General features: G+C 44.3%; 1 protein-coding gene across 1 annotated transcript in view; it reads right to left on the minus strand.

Moving 5' to 3' along the window:
- Positions 1 to 1,604: 1,604 nt before the first annotated feature.
- The window catches only part of HP1BP3 (heterochromatin protein 1, binding protein 3), a 13,934-nt gene continuing 270 nt past the window's right edge, over positions 1,605 to 15,268 (minus strand). The window contains exons 2-12 of the mRNA XM_010288617.1: positions 14,784 to 14,886; positions 13,209 to 13,359; positions 12,698 to 12,857; positions 11,486 to 11,629; positions 10,838 to 10,918; positions 9,038 to 9,192; positions 8,215 to 8,305; positions 7,375 to 7,534; positions 4,702 to 4,813; positions 3,596 to 3,733; positions 1,605 to 2,811 (exon numbers count right to left, since the gene is read on the minus strand). Of these exons, the coding sequence (XP_010286919.1) occupies positions 2,526 to 2,811; positions 3,596 to 3,733; positions 4,702 to 4,813; positions 7,375 to 7,534; positions 8,215 to 8,305; positions 9,038 to 9,192; positions 10,838 to 10,918; positions 11,486 to 11,629; positions 12,698 to 12,857; positions 13,209 to 13,359; positions 14,784 to 14,886 (1,581 nt within the window). The 3' untranslated portion in view covers positions 1,605 to 2,525. The remainder of the gene's footprint in view (positions 2,812 to 3,595; positions 3,734 to 4,701; positions 4,814 to 7,374; positions 7,535 to 8,214; positions 8,306 to 9,037; positions 9,193 to 10,837; positions 10,919 to 11,485; positions 11,630 to 12,697; positions 12,858 to 13,208; positions 13,360 to 14,783; positions 14,887 to 15,268) is intronic.

Genomic DNA, 15,268 nt, shown 5'->3' on the forward strand with positions numbered 1-15,268 from the left:
GAGATGGGGTTTAACCCCTCAGGGTGCATCCAAAAATCCCTGTCTTGTGCCCCGGTGCTCCCCAGGGTGCGAGGGAAAGGGTCCCAAACGGCGGCGTTCAAACCTTGGGCCGCTGCCAGCGCCAGCTGCTTCGAGATGCCGTGAGCTGCCCCAGCAGAGCCTGCCAGAAGAGTCGAAAGCATAGAAACGGCGGAAAAAAAAACCTGAAAAAAAAATCAGGACAGATGGGGCTGAAGAAATAACGTAACAGAGCCCAGTCTGGCCAGGAAGCAGAGACTGGAGAAGAGCGAGCGGCAGAGCTGGTACGAACCTTCCCAAACGGGCGGTAGAGCGGCCGCTTGCTCTGCCCGCAATGCCGATGCGGGCTGGAGACTGTCCCATTCCATCCCGGTTGCTGCTCGCTGGAACGTGAAGCGGTGGAGAGGATCGGTCCTTCAGAATAAATGCAACCAGACCTGCGGCCGTTTTTTTTTGGCTTGGTGTGCAGAAATCACCTAATTAGCAATTAAAACCACAACCATAAAGAGTTTGGCGATGACCAAGGGAGCTAATGGCTGTTTTTATCACACCTGTCTAATTCGAGGTGCCCTGCAGCAAAATTAAGCTATGCTCACATGCGAAAAAACCGCTATTATCCAGACCCGTATTTTAAGAAGTATCCGTTGGGTTGTTGGTGTGGGAATGGTACCGGGAAGAGGGAGGTTGCGCGATGCCCCACAGCTGGGCAAGGACTCCTCGTCCCCATCAATATCCTGTCAATGAGAGAAGCGGTTTTTCAAATTTGGCTCACCATAGTGCCCGCCTGCAGGAAAAAGCCGACAAAACCCCCAGTTTCAGTACAAGTATCCCTAGGAAAGAGCCATTAACTAATGTTTCTAATTGCTTTACATCCCTGCAGATTACTCTTTCGTCAGGGCTTTCACTCTCAATTTCCCATCAACTGCAATTTTCCTTAACCTGCTGTTTGCACCCTTGTTACAGGGCTGGGGACAATTTAGGGCATTTCTGTAAGAATTTTTTTAACTCCCAGTTGTTAGAGGGTTGCACACTGGGACAGCAACTGAAAAGAATAACTTCAGTAAGGCTGTTTTCTCCTTTTTTGCTTTTTATGTGAGGTAACTTCTCTCGGCACGGTACGTGCAAAGCTCTTTCCAAATAGCAGGTTAAGTGAAAAGACTGTCGGGTCACATCGGAATCACCGGCGCTGCCCCAATCGAAGGGAGAGCTGGCGACGCGGTGGAGCATGGTTTGAATGCGGGCACTGCTCTGTTTGAGCAGGGCAGAGCGGGGACGATATTTTTGTCCCCACTGGCCACTGACGGGGGGCAGAGGGAGAAGAGGAGCAGCAAGAGGTTCAAACTGAGCTTTCTTCTTGCTCACCTTTGTCTGCAGAAAAGTGGGGAAGAAAAAGGTCACAAGTCTGTCCAGTTACAGAGCTTGGCAGGGGCTCAGGCTAAAACAGCCCCAGTCTTTCACGCTGGCAATGTACTTTTTAACAAAGACTTGCCTCTGCAGCACTCCACCGTGACTGTAATTCCCTCCTCTCTACATTTCCCGGAGGAGAAAGCTGTGACGAGGAAGAGAAAGGACACACAAAGCAGGCCTGGAATCTAGTTTCATTTTATTTTAGCAAACTGCATGTTCTTCACTTATCAACATCTCTACATTAGCAATTGTATAGCTCTCCAACTTTTCTTTAAAAAAAGGGTAAACAAGAGGTGACAAAACTCAGGCTCTTCATCTCTTAAAAACATATGAAAGTTGGATTCAAGAAGACTTTTATATATTTTGGTTTTAAGGTAACAGATGTGGCATGGAAACACTAATTCAAATCACCCGCCTAACCGAGAACTACCCCTTTTGGAGACCCTCGGGCATCAGACGACGAGCAGACGCTGCAGCCTCCGTTTACTGACGATCTGACTCACCGTCAAACAAACCTTGCTGGTCTGGAGGAGCCGAACGCGCCGCCTCCTCAGCCTGTCGCTCTGAGGGCCGAGCAGAAAGCAGCACCTCCAGGACTCAGTGCAAGTGCTGTATATACACTGCTTCTTCACAGAAGCGTTAAGGACCTCGTCATGCAGGGGGATCTAGGGAGGACTCTTCTGCCGTTGTACCTTCTCATTAAGAATCACATTTCCCCCAGTCATCCTGTTCCTGCTGTCTGAAGATATAAAGATCTTCTTTGAAGAATTTTTAAAAGCCAACCCTCCCCCCCAAACCCAAGAGGAACGCCATAAAAATGTACAGATTATGTATGTCTTAGAAAAGTCCTAAAATTATTGCAGAAACTAAAGATGACTTGTTCCAGGGGAGGGGCAGGCACGAGGCACAGCATCGAGATCTAAAAAATGCTCGGGTTGGTTTGATTTAGTTTTCAGCTTTTTCCCCATCATTCAAGAAAAAAAAAAATAATAAAAATTAAAGAAGTGTTTAAGCATCAGAACTAAAATACAAATGCACGTTGACTTATAAAACAAGATTGTGGATTTGACCATGGGATTCCCTGACAAGTGGAAAAAATTTTACTTTTTTGCCCGGAGAGATTTCCTCATGGTGGATTTGCCCTTGGCAGAGGGTTTCACTTCCTTTCTCCCACTGGCTGCTGGTTTCTTGGAAGAGCTGCCACCAGAGGGTTTCTTGATGGCTGGGGCTGCTGGTTTGGCTTTCTTAGCAGGGGTTTTAACCTTGGGAGGGGGCTTTGCTTTCCCCCGGCGGGCTGCGGGGGTTTTTCTTGGCTTGGGTTTGGACTCTGTTCGCTTCATCGGAGGGGCCCTGCTCCGTGATTTTGGAGGCGGTCTCTTCTGCATCCTGTCAGAAAGAGAGACAGCACAAGATCTCAGTGGAGGCGCAAATGCTACCCAGAGCAGAGCTGCTGTCGTCAATCTGCATAAACGAGGCAGATCTTGGCATCCTTGTTCTTTACCACGGATGTTCCTTTATGCAGTGGATTTCATTAGCTAAATCCCAAAAGAGCAAGAATTCCTTTGGTGGATCTTGCCACACTAAGCACTTCTCAATCCACACAGTGCTCTGCCAGCAAGGTTTCGAACTCCTTCGTTAGGCAGATAAACATAAAAATAATGACAAAGAATCAAAGTCAATCGTCAGAACAATTCAGAGACTGAAGCACTCTCTTTTCCCTAAACGGAATTTTATTACTTAATGAACAAAACTTATCTTAAACCCACATTCTGAGTAAGGCAGGTTTCATATCTGGCTATGGAATTGCAAATAATGCTGTAGGGAAGTTTTCCTAAGGAAACACTTATTAAATACAAAGAGTCCCATGTGAAATGTCACACTTTTTGTAAAGCGCAAAAGGCAACCTCTAGGAGACTAAAGGCATTACAAAGAATAAATACAGGCTCTCTTCACATCTGGAGGGAGAAGAGGTTAGCTTCAAATCATGGAATGGGGGAGATCGTTCTCTCTGGAACAAGGGACAATTTAGAAACATCTTCTTCCAACACCTCCCGAGCAACAGCCTTGTAGACAAACCACCACAGCAAGAGACAAGCCTGTGTGCTCTACAGCTCTGACAGCCACTTTTATTTCATCCAAAGGAGCCCATTTATCCCTCATGCTGCCATACCTCTTCTTTGGTGGTGGCTCTTCCTCCTCAGACTCTTCCTCTTCAGATTCTTCTTCCTCCTCAGATTCCTCCTCTTCTTCCTCATCAGATTCCTCAGAGTCCTCATCCTGCTGCTTCTCTGGGTAGAGCACATCTGGGCTACAAAAGGGTTCTTGTCAGAGTGAGACTTAATCCTAAGGGTACGACTTGAGGGTCAGCAAGCCTTGGGTAACCCTGGCTCTCATCAGGCACTGCTGCCCATCCGCCTGTGAGGTTACAGCTTTGAGGCTAATCCAGAAATACCCCAAGACTTCTGTGTTTGCTGTCTGAGCCCAACATTATTTAGTCTCTGCAACGGCAGAAGTCACCAGGAACACCCCAGCCCTAAGCTGTCCCTTCTCCGGTTCTCTTCCTCGTTGCTCCTTCTGTGCAAACGCAGGAAGGCAGACAACAAAGGGACAAGATCAGACTTCAGTGACTCTGAAGGCAGCTGAAGCCGCTGAGGACTTTGTATGCAATAAAAGAAGATGAGGAGCAGAGACTTTAATGACTGCGCTACCATTTGGCTCTTCGTGGGACACTAAGTCACCATCTCTGGGCTCCACGTGGCCCAGCACAATATACGCTCACAGCAGGAGAAGAAAGGCTGTTTTAGTCTCACAGTAGCTAATCTAGGTCATCTTCCCTCCTCCCACCTCTCCTCCACATCGGCATCAAGAAAGGCAAACAGCTGGGTCCTACTTGTTATAGGCATCCTCATGTTAACACCACCACCACACTACCTGCTCACGCGAATTTGTTTTAGCATGGGAATGCTTAAATAGCCCCCATCCTACAAAAAAAGGGTGCATCGTTCTCAGGTACTCTGTCATATTGAGCCCAATATTTTTATTGCCCTTAAAAGCTTCCCTTGCTAATGACGTCAGTTTTGTGCTCACTCACAGTCATTACCCAAGTAGTGTCATTATCTAGAGTGAGTATGGGTGACAACGTTGCAGTTCATCAGTTATTAAATCCTCCACAAACTTCCCTGTGATCACGAGGCTGGCCTATGAACTTCAGCACTGCTCTCTGGCTGACCAATGCAACACTCATCTTGAACGTGGTTTTACAGCCAAGCTCTTTACCTAGGATAATAAGGGAAGCAAAGCTGAAAGGTTCCACTGAAGCCCTTTCCAGAAATTTGCTCCATCCAGCCGTTCTTCTCACATTTCTGCAGGGTTCTCTTCAGTAGATGAACTGTGAAAAAAAAAGAAAAAAAAAATCAGAGAAAGGTCGTGTTACTATCTTTATCCACTTGTCTAACCTTACTGCTCTCTGCAGTGCCCTCTGAAATCAGAGATGGAGAGTCAGGATGAGACCAGGACACCTGCAGAGGAACGAAACAGCACTGCAGACCCAAGACTTGTGAAGACATCACCGCACGCTTCTTTCCGCACTCAGCAAAGAGCACCTGCTCTGTGTAGGGGACAGCTAGACCACTGCATTATAGAAGTTTTATTGTCTTATTTAAAGGGAAATTGTCTCACAGTTAATTTCCAGAAAGAAGATACAAGTGTTTGTTCCTGAACACTTAGTAAACGTGGCTTTAAATGCTCCAAAGGAAGAAGTCAAGAACAGTGCAGGTTTTTGATGTCATGATCTAGGGATCCTCCTTTATAAATGCATTCAACAGCGCCATGTAACTACTTCTGTCCAAACTTAACCCAAGTCTCAGTTTTTTCCAGCCTGTTCTCCAAAGTGTTTTTTAAAACAAGTCTTCACCCTGTTTTTGCCTTCCTCCTGTTCTAAACTTAGTATGTAGTGCATTTTTCCTCATTCTGTTTTGCCTTTTTTTTTTAAAAAGGGAAAATATTTGGCCTAGAAATATGACAAATGCACTTCTGATTCCACTCTTCTGTGCCACTGTGCACCGTGTAAGAATTGTGACCGAAACTGTGCAAGTACAGGGGATTTTTGTCTCTGGCAAAGGGCTGAAGTTCAAAACCATTTTCAGCTTGAATTAGAGGGACTATTTACATATTTAGTGTTCTCCAAAGCAAGGGAAAAGCAAGGCCTGTCCCCAAGCACATTCCAAAGAGGTTCACTTGAGGAGTGGAAAGAGAAAAATCCAAAGAAACATGCTGGCTGAACTGTCATCTGAATCTGTTCTGTACGATTAATGCAAAAGTATCCACTCCAGACACTTATTCAACACTCCCGAAACAGGCTTTTATCAAGAACTGACGTTGCACAGCAAGAGAATCATTTAGGACAGAGCCATACTTTCACCAGCTTACTGGCTACCTCTGCTGAAATGTTTTACTTTGAATGGCACTGGAAGAGCTTGCACAGCTAACTGAGTTGATTGTATCCATTAAATTACTAGTGTGGCAACATTAGGATCGTCATAGTTCAAGAGCTCTTTAAAAACCCCACACTTTCATCAACAGGAGCAACAGGTGAAACATAAGGCTGTTTTTAGTCTGGGTATCAAAGATCAATAGCAGCACGTAAAGGATTTGATTCCAGTCAAGTCCAGTTATAAGTACAAGGTATAAAATGGGGAGAAGTGCAGAGCACTTGGCTCTGCAGTGCGTACCCGTCTGCTTTTACATCTCACCAGATCTTCCTCCGGTTGCTCTTAAAACAGAGCAGAGATCATCAAAATTCCTTTTATGTAATGGAAGGAGAAAGAAAACAACAGATTGCAAGCTGAAATTTCCTCATCTGACTTGCAAGACTGACAAGCGCTGGAGGCTGGCTAAACACAGGCCTCTAAGGACAAGGGTAATTTCCAGTGGTCCTGAAAATAAATCACGCAAGGGCTTAGCAAGCCTGGAAACTCTCTTCCCTGCCCCAAGATTAAGTAGTCACGCTTGACATCAGTCTCTAATTGGCAAAAGGCCTCGGGCAACTTCTTTAGCCCACACTGCTGTGAGGGAACCGGTGCTCTTCTGTCTCGGCGAGTTCTGCCTCAGACAGCAGTGCTGATGCTGTGCTTCAGCTCCAGGTGAAGAGTGCGGGATCAGCAACCTCCTCTCCGGCCCCATGTCCTGAGGGATGGCACCAGCACTGTGAAACCACAGTAACAAACTGATCTACTTTCAGGTTCGACTCCAGCTGAGACCACTGCAAGCTCATCCTGCTTCAAATGAGCTCCTCAGCTAAACAACTGCATCAGGCCTCGGACTACATAATGCAAATAAGCTATTGGAAGTTCTACTTTAAAGTTTCTGTTAGTATTGCTTCTGCTAATGCAAAAGTCAAAACAGACATTAGTGTCATTCCTGGGAACAAAGACATGCCAAATCCCTTACCAAATATAACAGGATTAGTTTTTCTCCTCACTTGCTTGACCTTTTGAAATGAGAGCCAAAGAAGGACCTCAAACAAACCGGTAAGAGGGGTGCTCACGAATTTTTTTTTTTAAAAGTCAGACTATGCAACTTCTCTAAATAAAAAGCAACTAGGAATGGCATTTATGCCAAGCTGTAGCCTTTCAAAACAGAGAGGACAGATGAAATCAACTTGATGATTTAAGAACAATAAAGTACTTTAATACTATTCCCCCTTCCTGGGAACATGCTATAGACAAGAGAAACATGCATTATGTCTCAGAAACCAGCCTTTGTCAGGCTTGAAAGGAACTAATGGGAATTAAAAACACCAAGCATCTCCGCAGCACAAAGAGCTGAGCAGCTGTCAGATCCCCAGCGAGCTCAACAGAATAGTTTAAAGGTGCTGCACAGACACATCCGCAGCTGCAGGACCCTCTTTCAGCACGTAAAAGAGAAGCGGTTCACGGATTGGTACTTTACCCTGGAAGTTGGAGTTGGTCCCTGGGTGGTTTTCCAGGATATACTTCTTCAGCGCTGTGGTGGAGCAGGTCTTCGGTTCATTCATGGCCGCAATAGCAGACAGGATGGCATCTTCCATCAGAGTCCCACCCAGCAGGGGCTTCTCCCCTGATTTCTTCAGCTATTTTCCAAGGAGGAAGAGAAAAGCATCAAGACAAAATTCTCCCAAACCAGGTCAGGACAAGCTCCTCTGCACCAGGTGGGTCGGCGCTCCTGCATTAGCACAGATATGTTTTATATTAAAACACTGCACAGGGAACGCTGCTTTCCCAGCTTTAATTGGGAGGACAGGCCTATTCAGTCAACTGGCCTGGAGTGCTTTTTATCAGTAACACATTGTCCTACTCCCCAAATACACTGCAAGGATGTGGCAAGCTAAGGGCCTATCGCTCAGGGAAGGAATTAAGTCAGATCTTCCTCCAGCCCACAGACCAAATGTACCCAAGAGGCTTCTATGGCACAGACATGAGAAAGAGATGTTGCAGGCATCTGGGGTACCTACTGCACTTACAATTAGTGATGGAAAGGAAAGCTTACCCCACCATCTCCCCTACTGTGCTAGTGAGTCAGAGCTGAAGCAGTGTGGAGCATACTAAGCAAGGAAGGGGGGGGCTGCTCCAGAAATGTAGACCAAAAGGAGAATAAGAGTCCTACTGCTTCATAGCGTGACAACTCCTGAATATGACAGGCTGCTAAAGAAAGGCGTACCCAATGAAACTGGGTAGGGAGAGGGCACATTAACTTATATCCGAGGCTTGTGGTCAGTACAGTCAACAAAATAAGATGAACTCTGGCTCTGACCTGGAATGTCCCAGACGCTCCCTTCCCTGTGATCTGCTCTAACTGGCCCTTCTCTACAGCTCTCTGCAGGGCATTCTTCAACAGCTGGGGTCTGAAATACAGGAGGATAAAGCTTTACGACACACACTGACAGCTTAAAAAACAAAGAGAGAAACAATGCTTTATACAGAGTGTGAGTAGAGCAGTACTTACAAGTGGTATCTGCCTACATACAGACATTTTAAATGGAGATCTGTCAGCAAGTGCTGACTGCATGAGAAGAACAATGTATGTTAGTGGAAATTCAACTGCAACGCTTTCTGAGTGTCACTGCGTATCCAGAAACAGACAAGCTTTGCTTGGAAGGATTTATTCATTTTGAAAAGCACGTTTGGACTCGGTGGGCAATGAGTACAAGCCCCTGTAAGAGATGATGTACAGAGTTTTCCTAGATTTGCTTCCTCCCCAAGCCTTGACCCGCTCCGTATGGGCAAACTTAAGGATTATTGTAAGCTTGTGCCAGTTCAAGCATCCAGAACCAAGTGGAACAAGATCCCAAGGAGAGGCCTTCACATCTACGCAGCTAAAGGGATTGGTTTTGGTTAAGGATGGAGATGCCTAGAGCAATGCTGATGTCGGCGTCAGGAACAAAGATGAGGTGTGGAGGCATGCAGAAAAAGGCACAGCTTTTCCTCGACCTTTCCTGCAGGCTCTACAACGCAGAGTCCCACCAGTCTGCTGAAATACTGAATTGAATCACTGTGAAGTGAGGCAAAGCCCGATGAAGGCTGCGTTCCACTGCCCCTCCGGAGCTCTCCTTGCAAAAGCATCCTCCTGCACCTACCTTATATCTACTTTGAGTTTGGGGTAATACTGAGACACATATTTCTTGATCAAGCTGTAAGAAGCTTCCTTCGGCTCACAGAGGCGGGTGAAAGCGAGCGGCAGGATATCTTCCAGCTTGACTTGTTGCTCTGCAGTCGAAGCGGAAGTGCTTTTCTGAAATACACATACTTTTACGCATCAGTGGGGCCTAAAACTCTGGGTTGTCCGAACTAGCAACGCACAGGTGGGCAGAAGTGCTCCTGACACTGGCCACGGATCTGGAAAATCAAGTTCTGTAAAGCAGCTCTTTAAATTAACAATTTTAAAAGTTTAGTAGCAGTTTAAGGAAAAATCGAGCAAATTTGTCTGGAATTTTCATACGAGTCTTAGGAAAGTTTTACAAATATAAATTGCTGAGTATTTAACCACACCTGTATTTTTAATGGATTCCTTCCTCTTTCTACAGGCATTTTCCTCTGCTACCCTTCAATGAAACAGGTGAAAATGATACATGTTGATATGAAACACAAAAGCCATCAAAAGCAAGACCCATTCACGCAGGTCAAAATCTTCCCAAAAAATGAACAGCTAAACAGAAGTGCCTTTTTTTTTTTTCCCCTGACAGAATGAAACCTTGATTGAGGCCAACACTCCCTTCTCCTGAATATTCCTCCATCCCTGTGTTACTATGGGGCGGGGATGATCAGAAAAAAACCAGACTGTTTTTTATACAGAAAAGACAGCAGGGAAATGTGCTGAAGTTTCATGATTCTGATGCTGAACAGCAGCTTTGCAAACGGGTGAGGGTGCCACTCACCCAGACAGCTGCTCGATTGCTAGCTGAATTTACCAAAAACAAAAGCAAGCTATTCGTTCTGCTGCAACACAGAGAGAGTAAATACGAACAAAGACACCGATATGATGCAGACGAGAAAAGTGATGTGTTAGGAGTTATCAGGTGCCTTGCTCAAACTTCTCGTGGAGCCAGTGAGCTCTATTTAAAAAGAAGTTACACTGCAATTAGTTTCCTTCAGTGCCCTCGCACCGAGTGCATCACTGTTTCCTTCAGTTTTAGGACTTTTTGTCTCCCCCGTAGCCAAGAGATAAGCACCAAGGCATTACAATACTCTCCGGGTTCACCCGTCTAAGCTGCAAGGGGATCGGTATTTCCAGCTAAGCATTTTGTAACTGCAGTGTTAGAAATGCATTCCATACGCCCAGCGCAGCAGGGAGTGGAGAACAGTGGTGCTGGAACCACAACCTATTGTGAGGACTAGGCTCAAAAAACACATCACATTTTACTACCTCTGAACAATATACACCCAACATCAGCAGCTTTCATCCAGAAGCCTCAGGACATTTTCTTCTTCCTCCCTCCTTCAGCCCTCACAGCTGATGGAAAAATGTTCATCTGACAGTCCTGAAGACTGAAGTCTTCCATTTATCCACGCAACAGATATAACAGAAACAGCAGTAGCATAAAGCTCTCTTACAATACCTGAGAGGCATCTCTCTCTACCAGGTAAAGACAGAAGAGGAACTTCATGGTTATTCAGTTTTCTGCCTCTGAACCAAAGCCTAGGGGTTTAACGTAAACATCGTAAAACTAAGATTTTGATTATTCTACTTGGTTTTAATTTCTCATACTAGCTTTCTGATTCTGATTTTAGTGGGATGGGTGTTTTAATTACAGTACTTGGGGAGGAGAAGTACAGCAAGGAGGAGAATACTGTTTGGGTTGAGGTTAGGCTGCATTTGATAAGATAACGTGTTTCAGTGCAAGATTTTTCAGAGTATTGTTTAAAATGATCCATCTTACCTTTCTGTCTCTGGCTTTTGGAACAGTTTTTCCTGCATTAGACACCACCACAAAGCTCCCAGAAGCTCCCTTTCCTTTCACCTAGTTTGAAAGAAAGTCCATTTCAGTCTTTAACAAAAGTAACTCAGAATAGTAACAACCTGAAAGAGACTAATTGACATCGTTACGCAGATTTTGAATGCACTGTCACCATGGTTATGGCAGAGGCCTGATTTGAACCCACTGACACTTAAGACTTCACCACTGACACAGTAAGATCAGAAACCACAGCCAGACATTAACAACATACTCTGCTGTCCTGACCAGGAGACCCTAACAGATATCACAGGCATAAATTACAGCGTTAAAAGAAACATGCTGCTGCAGCAAGTGACATTGCTAGACTCAGTTTGAAGACACATGCTGCTGCAATGCCATATGACACAACACTAAGAAACGGTCATAAATTGCACGAAAGACAACTGTACAAAGCATCTGGTTGACACAACAATGCTGAAATTCTGTCAGTGTCTAACAAAGTGGAGACAGAGGGCGATCAGCCTCCACGAGGGAAAACATGATAACCCCAGAAACCTGCTAAGAGTTTCTTAAACTCCTACGTAATTCAGTAATACCACCTCCAGTGCTGTTCCACAAAGCAACTCTTACCTGTCTAATGATTCCTCTCTCCAGCTCCCTTTTCAATGCTTGCTTTAGAAGATAGCCTCTCCTCTCAAGCTCCAGGGAAGGGTATTTGTGGATGATATATTTACGTATTGCAACCACCGATGCACCGCTCTTTTGAAAGCATGCCTGAAAACAGAAGCAAAAGGTTAGTAGAAACCACCTGCACTGAAATTATCTTGCTGTGGGACTGGAAGAACAGAGATTGAACTGATGCATACAGGCCAGCACATCGGTACGGGATGCCAGGGCTGGCCTTTTCCCCACAATGACTCAAGAGTATAAGATATGACTAACAAAATACTTAACTTTCCCCTTCAGAAGCTGAAGAGCAGACAACACAAAAGCGCACAGCAAGCGCAGATCAACTACTCCCCAATTCTGAAGCACTTGCAAGTAATGGCATAAACACTACATGCTACAACAAAATACAGTCCCCTTTTGGCAAACCAACACTGCACAACCGGTAAGTCATTTTACTAATGTCAGACAGAGTAATCATTAAGTCAGAACAAGTTGCTATTTTTTAAAGAAAATGGAGGACAGACATTAGTAAACTAGTAAAAAAAACCCAAAGTTGAAGTTCATGTTTTGAAGATAGAGCAGCTAGAAAGGCCATCTTGCTATTAAGGCTGGTGGAGCCCAGGCCTTCTGTGAAGGCAACGTGCGTGAACTAAGCCTCAAGGGGGGAGCAGGAGCCCAGCTACAACTGCACAGGTCTTCTCTTACAAACAGGAGGGATACACTAAACGAAGACCAACACCACACTGGAATGTTAGTTTACAGTATCTCCATCTGTCCTGAACTAGAATCAGTTAACGCTGAAAAAAAAGCACCTATCAAATAGATGGATTAATCAAGGTAAATAAAGTTAAATATGGCTAGAAGGCACACCAAATTAACTGATGACAGCAATCAACCAGGTTATGTCATCCTATCTGTTTCTAATAATGTAATTGGGGAGGGAAGCATTCTAAACAAAGAAATAACCTACAGGGCCCCTCATCATCCTCATGCACTCACATTTCAGCTCCATGGGCTTCCAGGCAGAAGCACACACGTCTTACACAGTAAGCTTCCTGCTAACAGGCAGCACTATCATCTGTACCATCAGCAAGCTGAAACTGTGGATTTTAGGCACACAAATTATTCTGCTTTGTGACAGACGAACAAAAGCAACATTTGTCTCCTGCTTACCCTGATGGCCTCGGTTAAAATAGCATCCATTTTGGGACGTGAGGTGGCAGCCATCTGAGTTTGCTTCTGTGCTCTAGCTAGCTGGCTAGCAGAAAGAGTAGCCCACGCAGGAATGGTCTTTTTCACCTTCTTCTCCTTTTCCTTAGACTGATCCTTCTCGCTTAGAAAAAATACAAAGCAATAGTAAGACAAAAGACACTGTAAAACAAGTCAACAAGCAGAACGACAACAACAAAAAGCCCAGAACATTTGACATTGAAAATAACTGAAAGAACATTTTGATGTTTCTAATAGGAAAAAAAAAAAAAAAGATCCTATCTTGGTATTCAGCCTCACACATGTTCTAGAACAGCAGCTACACTTGATTGGTAGCTTCTTCCTCAGAAATACGAGCACCTTAAGGCACCCACCCTATTTTCCCCATCTCTCCCACCATCTTTTCTATCTCTAGAACACCACTTTCTTCAGAATCCTACCCAAATTCCTGAATTCAGCACTAAGCAAGCCTTACTCCTTTTTGGTTTCTTCTGAGGACTTTGTTTCCTCCTTCCCTTCATTCTCAGGTTCCTTTGGCTGTCCTGCTTCACTGGATGCAGCAGGCAAGGTTTCATTCTCTTGTTCTTCTTCAACAGAGGCAGACTCCTCAGAAGTGACTTCTGCATCTAAAAGATGTGAAAATGCAGCAAGTGACTGCCTAAAACTAGTCTCTATTCTTCATGAAGGCAGAGGGGGGAAAGAAAAAAAGCTTAAGAACACCCCCCCCCAATTATTTCCCCCCAATTTCTCTAATTTAAACAGATGATTTGAATGTAACTTCAGAAGTGAACAAAACTACTGAAAGAGCTTCAGTAAGGTGCAATCAGCCATCAAATGCCAGAATAACTCCAAACAACATCACGTAGCATTTTCACAATGAACTAATTCCCCCAGTCTTCTCCTCTTAACTCCAGAAGTTGCTGTTGCAATCATCCCCCAGAGGCGCCTGCGTGGGGAAGGGAGGAGGAAATCAGTACCATGAAACACTAGTTGAGGTTTATATGTTTTTAACTCGGAAAGGTGCAAAATCATACATCTCTACAAGAAACTTGGATAGATACATACAAGTAGCTTTGTTTACGACCCACTAGTCTTCAGATACCGCTGTTTCTGTGCCACGCACTGTGGTACCTGACAGATTTTAACCATTCGATCACATTTTTTCCAGGCGCGGCAAAACTTTAGATTGCACATGCATTTGCAGAAGCACTTGTCTATCAGCAGGATCAAATCCAGTCAGAAGTCAACTTATCAAGCAAATTAACTCCAGTATATTTAGCTGAGAACAGGCCTTCGAAGCTGGACTGCCTACTAGATAAGAGGCATATAAACTGCCATTACCCACTTTTTGGGTAAAGAGCTGTCTACCACGCAGTAGACAGGTTCTCTGTCTCTGAGAAGGAGCTTAAGCACTCCTGCTACATTCTTGTGCATAGCTTTCCCATGGATGCATCATGCATTTAAAATACGCAGTGTATTAGTAGTTAGTTTCATATGTTATTTATTTGTGACACCAAAGAGGACAAAGTCAACGAAACTAACCGAATATGACACTGAAATGACACATTCTAAGAAACTGAGGTGAAGCTGCTAAGAGCAAGACACATTAATATCAGACTAGATTTTATGTCACATTGTGGTAAAATCCTTTTGTTCAGGAAAAGAACGAAAAAAATGATTAAATATTTTGTTTTTCCACTCATTAACTCCACCTTTCGATCTCAACCCATCTTCCTGACACTACTGAAACTTCACAATTTCTACCTTTACTCTAAAGAATATGCATGCTTAAAAGGGGCTATATTTAGATATATTTTCATGTCTGGAGCGTCGGAGCTTTGCCACAGGATATGAAGGACGAAACAAATGGGCTCACACTGAAAAGAGTGGCTGCAAAATACAACTTCCCAATTATCCAGGAAAAGCCTATGAAAAGAAGCTAAGCATTAATAATATTTCAATCATGGCAGTAAGTTTTTTTCAGGAGTTTCAGAACACACGGCTATGTTTGGATATACATTAACAATCCACTGTAGAACTATTACCGTACCCGCTTTGACCTCTTCACCTTCAGCAGGTTTGCTTTTGGGAGGAGTTTCCCGGGAAGAAGAATTCACTGAGCGACGGATTGGCATTGTGTCGTCTTCAACTTTCTAGAAAAAGTATACAAAAATCAGTACAGACACTGGAAAGAATCAGGAAGTCTTTGAAATGGGATTAAAGTAAATCAAGCAGCATACGTAGAAATATTCTGGTTACATTTGGATTTTTCAGAATTTTAAAAGACAAATAACCCCTCAAACCAGCTTCTTCGAAGCATACTAGGAGAGGACAGTTTCACATTTTACAGTTATAAAAGAAAGAATTTTTTTTTTCAATTCCAAATTAAGTGAGATGACCATTTGAGGATTTTGACAAATATAACGTCTCAGGGAAAGCAGCGATGGGGAAGGAGAGTGCTTAGAGGGTTTATTAGACTCCCAATTGAGTTTCCTACAAGCAGGGGAAAAAGAGTACCGAGTAACCTTCAGCAGG

Source organism: Phaethon lepturus, unplaced genomic scaffold, assembly GCF_000687285.1.
Source record: "Phaethon lepturus isolate BGI_N335 unplaced genomic scaffold, ASM68728v1 scaffold14966, whole genome shotgun sequence".
Classification (NCBI taxonomy): domain Eukaryota; kingdom Metazoa; phylum Chordata; class Aves; order Phaethontiformes; family Phaethontidae; genus Phaethon; species Phaethon lepturus.